Raw genomic sequence first — 12920 nt, forward strand, 5'->3', positions numbered from 1 at the left:
ATTTTATTGAACTTAATTTAGCTCACCACTTTGAGAGAACGATTCATGTATCCAACTTAAATCAGCTTAAAATGTTTTACAGTGCGCATTGTGAGGTTTACATGAACCCATGCTTCCTGTTTCCCCCTTGCTTCCATGCTAAGCTAAGCTAAACTAACTGCCTCCTCATGGCTTCAGCTACATACTCATTGTACAAACATTGGAGTTGATAACAGCATTTCCCAAAATGTCTTACTCTTCCTTTACCACCATTTCATGAGGTGACATATTTGGTTACAGCTTGAATGAGTGGAAACAGAGAGGTGGCAATCAATACAAGGAGTCTGAGGGCAAACAATTATAGAAACACTTAACTTTCATTCATGAAACTCCCTCTCCTTTTATTAATCTCTGTCAGTCTTAATTCCTCTCACTCCTCTTGTGCGAGGATGTGAGGAAGGAGGTTTGGTCTGACAGCACCCAAACTTGCCGTCGTCTTTATTTTCCAACTGGAAGGAGCATAGCTGCGTAACACTGCAATAACTGCTTGATTTATCCATACAGAGCAGACTAATATTGAATGTTCTTGTCTTTAAGCTGAGGAGTCTGCGCTTGAACACTGACTTCCACTTTCCAGGAGTCTACCGTTCCAGACAGTTCCCTGAGGCAATATCACCTCATCATATTCTGTCTGCTACTCCATTATGGCTCTTTGCTCCAGCTCTAAATCTGTTTATGAAGGACGTCAATGACAGGTCTTATCAGGAGACAGACTGTTATAATTGTTTCAGCTTTCCAGCGTCACGTGGTGCTATTTGAAATGCAGCCTGACTGTAAAAATAATGTACTTTCTCTAAACCAATTCTCTGCTACAGTCACAGCTGGGATTTCACTTTTATTACCATAAAACAAATTTGAAAAAAAGAAAAACAGAACAATGATATTCACTGAAAGAATATCACTACTGTGTCAGTTCTCTTTCTGCCTCTTCAATTCAATCCATTGGGACTTTATTGGCATGATGTTTCGAGGAAAATATGTCACCAAAGCATGTTAATAATTAAAGTACAGTAAATAATATATACAGTGAATACATAAAAAAGAACTAGTGATTCACATCATTTAGCACTTGATAACATTAACAAAACTAAAAAGATCAGGAAGAAAAGATACATATACGTAAGGCTGAAATGATTAGTTGATAAATTGATAGCCAGAAAATTAATCCCTGACTATTCTGAAAATTGTTTTAAGGGGAGGTCTATTCTGTTTTATGACTTATTTTTTTAGGTCTTTATATCATTCTGTTGCTTCTCAGTATTAATAAAATATAAAGCTTCCTAAGCTTCTGTAGAAGACCTGTTCCCATGTGTACTGTTATAATGATGGTGTCTCCATTATGACATTAAAACATACACACTTAACCAACCTAATGTCCCTCTTTGTCACTGAGCTAAATTTTCTTTGAGAATTGTGTGTTATCGATCCTCCAAATTAGCTCCATATATTCCTCCAACCAGCACGGAAGCTGAGCAATGTACTGCCGTTCACGTTCAGTTAGTTTGGATCTGAAAGTAATACAATAACACAAAGAAACTATTGGATCAAGGCAGGAGTAGACCAATAACTTCTTGTGTTCTATGAGGAAAAATAACTGTTTTATCGATGGAGTCTGGTGGCTTTAAAGAAAGCGTAAGGATATAACAGCTTCGGTTTGCCATTGCAATAGGCTGTCAGACATCATAAAGTGTTGAAAATGTTTGAAATATAGTGCACAATTTAACAGATATTTTTTTTAGGTGAGTCCTTTCACTTATTATTGTTGTAAATATCAGAGCTCAACCCACCTTCTTTTGCGTGGGTGTTTTAAAAATTTGAAAAACCATGCAGATGGAGTCGACCTTTGAGCATTTTAAGTAATTTTTTTGGCAAAATGTCAAAGATTCTCTGGTTCCAGCTTTTCAAATCTAACATACAGTATGTAACTGAATATTTTTGGTTTGGGACAATCGCTTAGAGAAAATAGGTAACAGAATATTGAGAAAATAATCAGCTGAATAAATATTAATGAAAGCAATGGTTTGTTGCAACCCTTGTTATTCCCTCACACATGTTCAGCCAAATAAACACTTTACCCAGACTGCACTGGAATCAGTTCTTCTCTTAAAGGGGGAAGGGATTTGTGGGTAAATTTGATTTCAGATTGTGTCATATTTAAAAAAGAAAAAAAAAATCCCAATTCATATAAGCCAACAAGTGGTCAGGATGTCTGAGCACAATTTGTCGATACAGATCATGAGAGTAGGTACGAGAAGTATGTCGTACCTACTCTCTACCCTTATTTTCTGTTAACTCTTTCCAATGTCAAAAATAATTTCCCAAAATACAAAAAAGTAAACAATTCTTCTGTCATTCTCTGTCCAACAGCCTTCAGAGGAAGACACGGTGGCCACTCATTTGCATGTCTGACTATATAACTATATATGCAGCTTATCATCTTTTTTATAGTGAGATACAAACTGTATTACTGCTGCACACCGATGAAATCAGCAGTAACCAACTTATCATGCAGCAGGTGAGTGTGTTACAGTAAGAGTCCCATGGCTATCTTGGCAATTTCAGGCTCCTCTAAAAATACAGCGACTGCTGACTGGAACTCTTATGAGGCTGTTTACAGCAGAACCTCCTGGAGGCTCACTGTAAATCACTGTAGAAAAAGTGGAGTGGAGTAAGCAAATGCAACAGTAATCACCACGATTCATTGTCTTCCATTTTCTCTGCCAACTGGCACGCTTTGTCCGGAGAGATTCATCTCTTTTCAACAGGGCTCTGCAGATGCCTCAGGGAAGATCTGATTGAAGCTTTTGTTGCTCTGTGAGATTATTGGAAGCATTTGTGATCATGCTGATGTTTGGTGACTGTAAAAATCTAAAATATTCTGTCTTTTTTTTTTTTTTTGCACCAGAACACAGCCAGCAGCCAGAATCCGAGCTTCCATAAAGAAAAGACGCTTAGCATGCAGCTTGCCCTGCACGCCTCTCTGATGCCATCCTAATTTAGTCAGCAATACTTAACACCACTCTTCCAGAACGCACTGGAGCAGGACACAGCAGCCCTCAGTGTATTTACCGCTGTGTATTACAGCTTTCCTGTGACAGTTCAGAATTGCACTGAATTATGAAGCAGTGGGCTACATTAGAGCAAACTGACAATGTGATAAATGTAAAGCAGAGCGGAAATGAGATGGTTTTGGATAGCCGACATAAATCTTAATGAGCCAGCCAATTTAGTCCGACTGCTTGGACAGCCACGGGCAGATAGAGCGGGCCTAACTGTCTCACTGCTGTATTTATCTGTTTGCCTGTCTGTCTGCTTGCATAATGCATATAGGTCTGTCGCTCTGTTTTCATTCATCATTAATTTATGCTAATGGAAGTTACACTGTCTTACAAAAACAGCTCTAGCCGAGCTCTTTATGTGTGTGTTTTTAAAGCACATATCCCTGAAGCTCAGTGCTAGCCATCATTAGCCATCTTTAGCTTTTCTGTGTCTCAGCCAGCTTGTTTATCTCATGATGCGACATGCATCTCTTTTAAAGAGAGGCCCGACAGGATCAGGCTGCCAAATGGGAGAGATAAAGTATGAAGAGCCCCTGAGAATAGCACACGCTCTAGAGCCATGGATGTAACGCATCTAAATCCTCAGGTTTTTATCTTTGCCCCCCTAGTTTGAGCTTCTCCTCTGTTCACTTGAGCCAACAGCTGACTGTGGAGGAGCATGCTGTGGCTCAGGGTGGATGCTCCAAGCTATTGATCTAAATTACACTGTCTGCAGACTGCAAACTCCCGGGAGAGTGTGAGGGAGGGAGGGGAGGTGTGTGAAAAGAGAGGGAGAAAGAGTGAGGAGAGAAAGACAAAGAGCATGCAATTGAAAAACAAAGCAAATAATCACCACTAGAAAAAAAAAACGAGCAGGGGCAAAATTAGGGGACATATGAGAAAAGCTGTGATAAATAACAACGGAGAGAGAGGGAAATAGGGAAGGAAGAAAAAGAAAAGGGAGAGTGGGCAGCCAGGCAGGAAAACAACAGGAGCCTGAGAAAGAAGAATGCAGCGACAGCACTGTGATTGAGGGTTTGTTTTGCAGTATTAGCTGTATCAGTGGATTATCATAGCTCAATCTAATCTCTGCACCATTACAAAAACGAAGAGAGTTTATTTTCTCTCGCGCCCACCCGGAGTTTCCTGAGCAGTTTGTTGACTATCAGCTCGGCGCTGGTCGCGAGATGTGACGGGTGTCACTCAGGAGACTGATGTCAGACTGATGGCTTCTGCAGAGCACGCCTCGCTACCACTGACAGATAGACAATACCGCCAGGGAATTAGAACTCTTCTACCCATACCCAAACAGAGGGGATTGGACAATATTCTGCTTTTATTGTGGGGATGTAAAGAGGGAGTGACAGAGGGAGATTGCGACAAGTGTGGGGGATGGAAGGAAGCAGAGAGAGGTATGGCTGAATACAGCAAGTTTAGATTTATGTCAGAATCTACTCCATTTCTAAATGCTCTGTCTACTAAATGAAGGATGAATAGCTGTGGCACAGCCTGCACCTGCACAGTCTTCATCATCATCCACTCACAGCAGCAGTGGTGAGCACACCCAAACTTTGTAGCAAGTCCCGTCAGTTAAAAATAATAATCCATTGATGAAGAGCAGGATAAGAGCTAATAGGTGAAATAAACAAGGTTGCATAAGGTTTCATTGTGATGTGTTCGAGGATGGCTCTGTACAATGACTATGGGTAAATAAAACGTCATCATGATGTGTTCAAATGTCAACACCAAGAAAAAAAATTTAGTTTTTGGCAAGACAGTTGAATAATATAGTTGTTTGGGGGAGAAATGTGTTTTCCCAGCATTGTAAAATGGATAGTAGAGATAAAATTACGACCTCTTTAACGTCCTCTCATGAGCTCTAATCATCTTGTAATACATAATTAAAACTAATGAGCCCAACATTTTCCGAAGTAAATATTAAAGTCAAAATATTACATTTTTTTAAAAAACGTCGCCTCCAATTTACAACAAATAGTAGGAAAGTATCGATAGTGGCATCGATAAAGATTGATCATTAAGGAGTCTTGATAATGTTACCAGTATGAATAAAAATGAACGATCCCCATCCATATGTGTAACAAAATCAACTTTTCCAGCACAGCAATTTCTTCCAATTCATCCTAAAATGGACCCCCTATAGGCAATGAGGGCTCATTTACACCCCATTTACATTTGAAAATACATACAACCAACAAGGTGACAGTGGAGAAGGTTGTAATAATGTACTTTTTACAGAGGCAGCATTGCAGATGGTGGTGGTCTGTGAGGCCGCTAAGAAACTGCACCATGTGGATGGAGAATTCTTTTCACTGTATTGCTGATTTTTTTAAGTTTCGTCATTTTTCTAATGTCTTTATCTTCTCCAATGTTTCCATCTTGCTTGAACTTCTCTACAATGACCCCACATTCTCTGGTGGTACTGCTCCGCCCCATCTATAAACATAATCTTACAGAAAACATGCACAATCACAAACAAAATGAACACAGAGTATGGAAAGAAGGCTGCTTTCATGTGGGTAGATGATTAACACCCCTGTGGACACCCACATATTCCAGGCGGTAGACATCACCCAACCTAGTCATGTTTACTCTTATTTTTTTGTTTTATACCAGAAATAACAAGCTCGAATTCTGAAAATCTGCATAACTCCCCATTATAATAACCGGAAAACCTTCAACCCTAAATGAGGGGAAAAAAAGGAGAGCAGAGCCGTAGAGTACTCGAGCAGCCAGATGGCATGGTTGATGAGGTCTGCCATATGGTGATAATTCGATGGCCTGGCAGTCCGACAACATCTCAGGTTTAACCTCATTTACACCAACACAAGCACACACACACATTACCTCCCATAGCCTTCACAGCGCTCCGTTCGGTGCAGTTAGAGGCAATGTATCATGTTATGCTGTGCTAACCCACTGTGCCCCACAGAGTTCATCCTTAACACACGTTGCTAACATCCATCATAGATTAAAAGAGAGAGAGCATGGGAGCAGATTTCAAGCTGAGACAGTAACAGAGCCAGAAAGAGAGAGCTACACTCGATCCGGGGCAAAAGTCTGGAAAAAACTGAGACAAGAGTAAACACGTTTTCCCCAACAAATAATGCTGTCCTCCTCCACAGTCATTGACCCGTAACTGCACGCCTGCAACGGTGAACTACGCCAATTCCCAAAGTTTATTCAAAATTTGATTAGTTTTGTCTGAGATATTGCTTGAGACATATGGATAAACAAGTAAACAATGTACTGCACTAATCAGCATAAGCAGAAAGAAGCATAATTCCCTTGAGTTTCCTCAAAATTGGATCAGTGGTATCTTAGAAATCACATCTGACAAACACGCAAGCAAACCAGCAGATGGACGGAGACCGACTTGAAGCTCCCTCCATTTAATTGTGGAGACAAAAATGTGCAAGATATTAAATTCCTTATATAGAGATGGGATGGTGGATACTCTGGAGCATTGCACTGTATGGCTCAGGCGTTTAGCTGACATTTACTCAGAACAATAAATAGAGAATGAACAGATAAATTAAACTGCAGAGTTTGTTGGAAAGTCATCCTAGTTCCACAACACAAATTTAAACATCCAAAGTTTTAGCCACCTTACACCACAGGTTTTAAATCCATGTCCTCCAGAAGTTGACTGCTGCTGTTTTTTGTTCTACCGAAAATGTGTCTGCATAGTTCCAGGCGTAAAATAGTCCATTATTATACAGTATGTGAAGACTGAAAACGAGCAAGACTTAAAGCTCAAAGTAAAGCTCATAAAAGGAGACAGCCTAGTGAGGTGAAAAGACTCGTCACAACACCAGCGTTAGTATGTTTAATATGTGGAATTCTCCCAAAAATCAACAAAATCCAGTTGTATCATCAGAGATCATGAAAAAAGGGGTGACTGAAGATCCATCCAGATACTCAACTAACTTTAACAGCAACTGCCATGGCTGAAAAACTGAGCCAAAATGAAAATTGCAAAAACTTCAGTTCCCCTAATGGCCACATGAGGCTGGCTCCAGAAATAAGTCGCTAGCCACAGACTTCCATGTTAAAACCAAGCCCCTAGGAAGTGCGCCATGCGTTGAGGCAAAACTTACACAGTGGCCAAAAGTGGAATTACACCATTTGAGTCGGTGACGTGATGACACTGGCCCAGAGAGACTTTTCCTCATTTGCTAACATGTGGAAAAAGACATCTGTAAATCAGTAAATAATTTTTTGTGAGCATCAAAACCTCTGCGAAACGTCTTCTATCCCTTTCTGGATGCAGACCATCCGGTTTGATAACATTTGGAAAGTCTAAAAGAGCCGAAAGATTAAATCTTTTTGACCGCCATTCAAGCTAGCCGAGGCGCTAATCCGGAAGTCGGTTGCTCCGCCGGCAGGAGTTAACTGCTCAGCCACGCTCGGCAGCATTCGGCTGCCATTAGTCACTACTACACATGCTCTATGGGCCAGTAGATCCGGGAATTTTACACATTTCTAAACCCGGAAAAAGAGCTTTCTCTGCTTCATGCATGGATGTATTATAGTGAAATCCAGATAGAGCTGTGGGGGCGGGGCCTCGTTCATTCCTATGAGAGCTGCTTAATGGTGCATGAAGCAGAGAAAGTTTATACTGCTGTTTGTTTGTTTACACTGGCTGCTGCAAATGATCAAATTCAACTATTGTTAACTTGTAAGGTTACTCAATATTTAAGGAGAAAACGGCACCATACTAGATTAATACATAAAGGTACACTGATGATATTATTTTATTGTTATCATTGTATTTTTATAGTAAATTCTTTGCTATATTATGGTATTTGTTTCCATTCTTTCATACATATTTCATAGCAGTGTATTATTACTGTAGTGTGTGTATATTACATATATTGCACATATATCATTATATTCATTAATATATTATTATGTCTACTGAATATATTATTCATACTTGCAGCCTACCTGTACTTACATTATATATAACATGATATATAATGCAAACATCATGGCTACGCCATGCGACCATAAGTGCACCACTGGAATTTTGATTTTTTTTTTTTGTTTTTTGCACAAATATGATGTATAATGTAACATAATATATATTGTGCATAGCTTTTTAATGTCATCACCTTACATTTATTTGATTTCTTATTCATATATTAATAAACTTTAATTCAGATTGGTCTTCATGTGTTTTCTTGTCCCTGTGTTGGTACCTTGTTGGTGGTAGAGCAGCAGTCGTCCCTTCTCCAGCACCAGAGTGAGGCTGTGATCTCTCTGTCCCTCTGCGTGGAGCAGCGTCCCAGAATTCCTCAGGGTTTTAAACTTCAGAGAGACGATCTCCATCGCAGTCCAGCTCGGCCTCATGCTCCGCCTGTAGACCAAGCTGCTGCTACCGTCGAAGTTTGCCACATCGGAGGCTGCAGAATGACAAAGAGGAGGAGGAGGAGGAGCATTATTACACCAACAACAGAGATATACTGAATTTTTCAATAACCATAATGAATAAGATTTTACCACATTTATTAATTTAAATAACATGCTGTGCAACAGAAAATGTGTTCACTTTTATATGACTGTACAATCAGTGTTAAGTTTGCAGCTAAAAAATCTGTTGTTCTACTTGCATCCAACATCATCAGTTGATGAAAGTGACATTGGATTTTTCCTCCAGGTAGTGTGCTCTCGATGTTGCTCAAAAACAGAACTTTCTTGTTCACTTTGTGTGTATTGCACATTTCTATTCTTGTTTCCAGCTGTGAAAATGTCATCCCAAACTATAACTGCAGATGTTACAAACGAGGATGCATTTTAAGGATGCATTTTACAGTGTTCTGGCTGACTTGGATATTCAGCCATATTTATTCGAGCCAGCATACGGCTGAGGAAATGCAGCACAGAAAGACCAAGGCTAGGATTTGGCCAGCAGGGACCCTTCAGAACCAGAGCTGCTGAGAGCAAACACTGACTGGTGGTGCCGGGAGGGAGTGCAGGGAGGGCCCCTGTGTGCGCTATGAAAGTTTTGGTGCTGGGGACCTCTTTTGGGAATCCAAAGATAAACTAAAAAGACAACCAAGACCAGTGGCAGAGAGGGCAGATAACAATGCATCGTGGTACGTGTAGGCACTGCTGGTAAGCACGAGAACTCCTACTCCTACTGATTGGACATATACATGAAAGTTCAGGTTGAAGCGGTATTAGTACAAAGAGCCAACACAAATGACCTACCATCATCAAGAGTAGGCTGAACTCTACATCATCAGATTTTTTTTTACCCTTTTTGTAGCTTTTTTTTTTTTTTAAAGCATCACAGGCCTATCATTTTGTGAGTTACAAATGTGTTGTGAGCAGTCTAATGTCACTTTAAGTGTTGTTATCAGTCCAATTACTAAGCATAGTTTTAACCTAAAAATCTAGTTCTTTTTTCCCTTTTTCCTTTCTGGAAAAATCTTATTCCTCACTAACCAAAAATATTACATCTATTCTGTGTGAGCGTCCTCCAACTGTTCACTGAAGTCACAGCACATGATGTTTACACTAAGGCAAATATTCAAACCCAAGACCCCATCAAATAGAAATATTCTAGATGGCAAGTACTACATCACTTTACAGGGTTCAAAACATCTTTCAAAAGGACTACAGTTTGAAATTAGCCTGATGATTAACACTGGGATATTACAGAATGTTTATGTTGATTTATGTGTGTTGTCCTCATAAATAAAATAAATGAAATTAAATGAATTTTTGCATTTTTCATACATAAATTCTGCCTGGCATTTTTGGTATCTCTAGAAACTCTATGAAAATTTAAAATGTTTAAGTTCTGTGAGTTTGAACAGTGTTTGGCTAAAAATTATGTGCTTATAAACTGAACAATATGTGGGGTTTAGGAGGTCAATCTGAAAAAAAACCCCTCTGTTTTGATTAAGATATAAGCATGCCTATCGAAGCGGTGTGAGCTTGTGACTAAAGAAATGTGGCAAGACAACACAACAGAATCAATATTGACTTTCAATTTAGAGTGTTTTTGTTGCAGTGACTTCAAATTGTTGCATGGTTTGTATTTCGCAGCAGAGGAATTTTTCATGTACTGTTCTGTATATATTATCCAGTTCTCACTGAGCACAATCCGAGACCACGTGGTTACTGTAAACCTCACACACAAAAGCCCATATTTTCTAGTATATGACTGTGTTTCTGTTGTTTGATGGTATTGATTTCTTCTCTGAGCAAATAAATGAGTAGGCAAACTGTTGGCCCCTTAATGTACAAACCCTTGAAACATCACAACCACATATGGTCTCGTGTCTGCTACTAACGACAGAGCAGCAAAAAAGAACAGCGAGTCAGTACAATTTACCGTTGTGAAAGCAGAGTTTGTGTGAATCCGTGAGATAAAATTAAATATGTGTTACTGACGTCATCAGTGCTTTGTTCAAAGCTCACATCTCTGATAAAAAGGTAAAGTTTAAGTAATGTGGCATCAAATGTTACCAAAGGATCTGCCTGCTGTTTACCACTTGCTCTCATTTATTTCTCTGATTATTTTTTATATCGTTACATGCAGCATCTTTGAGCTATGTCACTTTATGTCTAATTGTTCTAAACTAATGAGAATTAGTAGCATTTTTTAGTTTATTGCAATAATAAATACAATAATGTATTAAACAAAAAAATGAAATAACCAGATACATAACTTTCTAGCCCTCTCTTTTTTCTTTCTCTTTCTTTGTCTTTTTATAGGATTAGCACAAACCAAAACTGACAAAGAACTCAAACACGTCAGAGACATCAGACTTACTATATCGACATCCATATATTTCCAGTCTGAGTCCAATCCTCCCAGTGGGGTTCCAGTCCAGAGGAATCAGGCGGAGGTAGCGAGCTATTACCGGCTGTTTCAGTTTGTATTGGACCACAGTGTCTGCGTTACTGTTTCCTGGAAAAGCCTGAAACAACACAACATGTTAGTTTGCCTCATTTTTACATCCAACTTTCATGTTTTCCTGGTTGCTGCGGCAGCAAAGATCTGAGGGCAATACATTTGTTGTAATTAATACCTCATGTACTTTAGACAGGAGCTGAGGAGCTTTTTTACTATACTTTAATGCCCATAATCTAAAGGAATGTATTATCTTTCCTCTGACATAAAGTAAGATGTGTCGGTAGAAAACATGTTTGCAGTGAAATGATCTTTACATGAAAGAGATGAGCTAGCTCTCCTGCATAAAAACTATCCCTAACCTCCCTGATCCCGACACAGCCTTTCTGCATTTTCAAACTTTGAGCTCCCAGAGGCCATTGATTCTAACTGCTGATAATGTCTCTCCCTGTCTCTGTCCTGTGATCAATAACTCTAGGACCTTTTCTGTCTCCGTTCCAAGCCTCTCTTAAAAGACTAATGGCTTCTATTTTCCCAATCAGGTGCCTGCGGGAATCCAGCAGGATTCTCTGCTTGACAGGTACACAGCACATGCAGAGCGACACATGCATTAGCATCTATAAGAAAAAACAAACACACACTGCATTTGTGGTTACGTGCGCATGTGCTCTGCTACTGTCTGTCCTCCCTACTTGGAAGTGTGTGTCTGCTGAGTGTGTACTGATGTGTCTACGTGAGTGAAATTGGCTTCCCTGGCGCTGCATAATTGTGATCTCAGTGCCGTATTCAGTGCTTTGAAGGGCTGAGCCGGCTGGGCAGCAGAGCGTTAAGCTCAACAAACGGCTCTGTTTCCTGCTGAGGAGGCTGAGGAGAGCGGCATCTCATTTACTTGCGCGAGCATGTTTTGAAATATGAGTAGCCTCTGACAAGACCTCAGTCAAGGAGAGAGAGGAGGGTAGAGCACGAGACCAAGAGGAGGGGGAGGGAGGGCATGAGAAAGAATACAGGAACAGGTGTAGGAGAAGCACTCGGGTTCTTTACCTAAGTAAAAGCAGCAATACCGCATTGTGAAGGTTCTCCAATACATCGCAAATGTTTCTCAATTAAAAGTAAGTAACAATTAAGTAAGTACTAATAGCAAACTTAACTTAAGTGGCATGACATTATCGGTTTTCGGGTTGATTTCATCTTCAAGCCTCATTACCACTGCACAAAAGACCCGCTAACACAAACATCTGGCTTTTTAATGCAATGAAAACGAATAAAATCCGCATTCACACTAGGGTCAAATGACTCTGCAGTAGACACGGGTTTTTATCATTTCCAGCTCAGATCAGCATTGATGGGAACACAACACCCGGGTGAGCACGGTAAATTCAGCATCCTTAACCGGCGACACGCAATGATGCGCTGTCACTAATAACGTCAGTCTCCTCCTAAAAAGCACTAAAACATTATTCCAACTTAGTCTGCGCCGAGTTTGAAAGAGAGACTGAATAAGAGATATATAAAGAGAAGAAACCACTGAAAAGTTAAAGTTAAAAGACCTCTGTTTCTGCTGCTGTCTACCGTTTAACTGTTCTGACGTTGCACAGATACACCAACAAAACAACCCACACGCACACACACACACACACGCAAAAGCTGACAAAAAGGCAGACTCGTGCGGTGTGTTCACTGGCAGTGGAAACAGAGAATAGGGAATAAACAAAACTGTATGAAACGTTATACAATTTATATTTGGCTGTTGTGCACTGACATCACTTGATGTGTTTACGTAATGTATGTGCCCTGGGAATTTATATGAAATGCAGACGGGCATGACAAAGTGTTAGTATCTAGGCTGTCTTCATGAACTGTACATTTTCTTTTTCATTTGTTTATAAACATAAATTTGGGGAGGTTGCAACAACGTGACCAATGCACTGACAGAAGGAAGAAAGGGAAGCAGATTG

At 39.9% G+C, this 12920-nt stretch overlaps 1 protein-coding gene across 1 annotated transcript in view; it reads right to left on the reverse strand.

Moving 5' to 3' along the window:
* The window catches only part of LOC121962364 (contactin-associated protein-like 4), a 132637-nt gene that overhangs the window by 70336 nt on the left and 49381 nt on the right, over positions 1–12920 (reverse strand). Inside the window, exons 4-5 of the mRNA XM_042512620.2 lie at positions 10885–11032; positions 8300–8503 (exon numbers count right to left, since the gene is read on the reverse strand). Of these exons, the coding sequence (XP_042368554.2) occupies positions 8300–8503; positions 10885–11032 (352 nt within the window). The remainder of the gene's footprint in view (positions 1–8299; positions 8504–10884; positions 11033–12920) is intronic.

Source organism: Plectropomus leopardus, chromosome 5, assembly GCF_026936395.1.
Source record: "Plectropomus leopardus strain MGB_pleo_1.0 chromosome 5, ASM2693639v1, whole genome shotgun sequence".
In the NCBI taxonomy this organism is placed as follows: Eukaryota; Metazoa; Chordata; class Actinopteri; order Perciformes; family Serranidae; genus Plectropomus; species Plectropomus leopardus.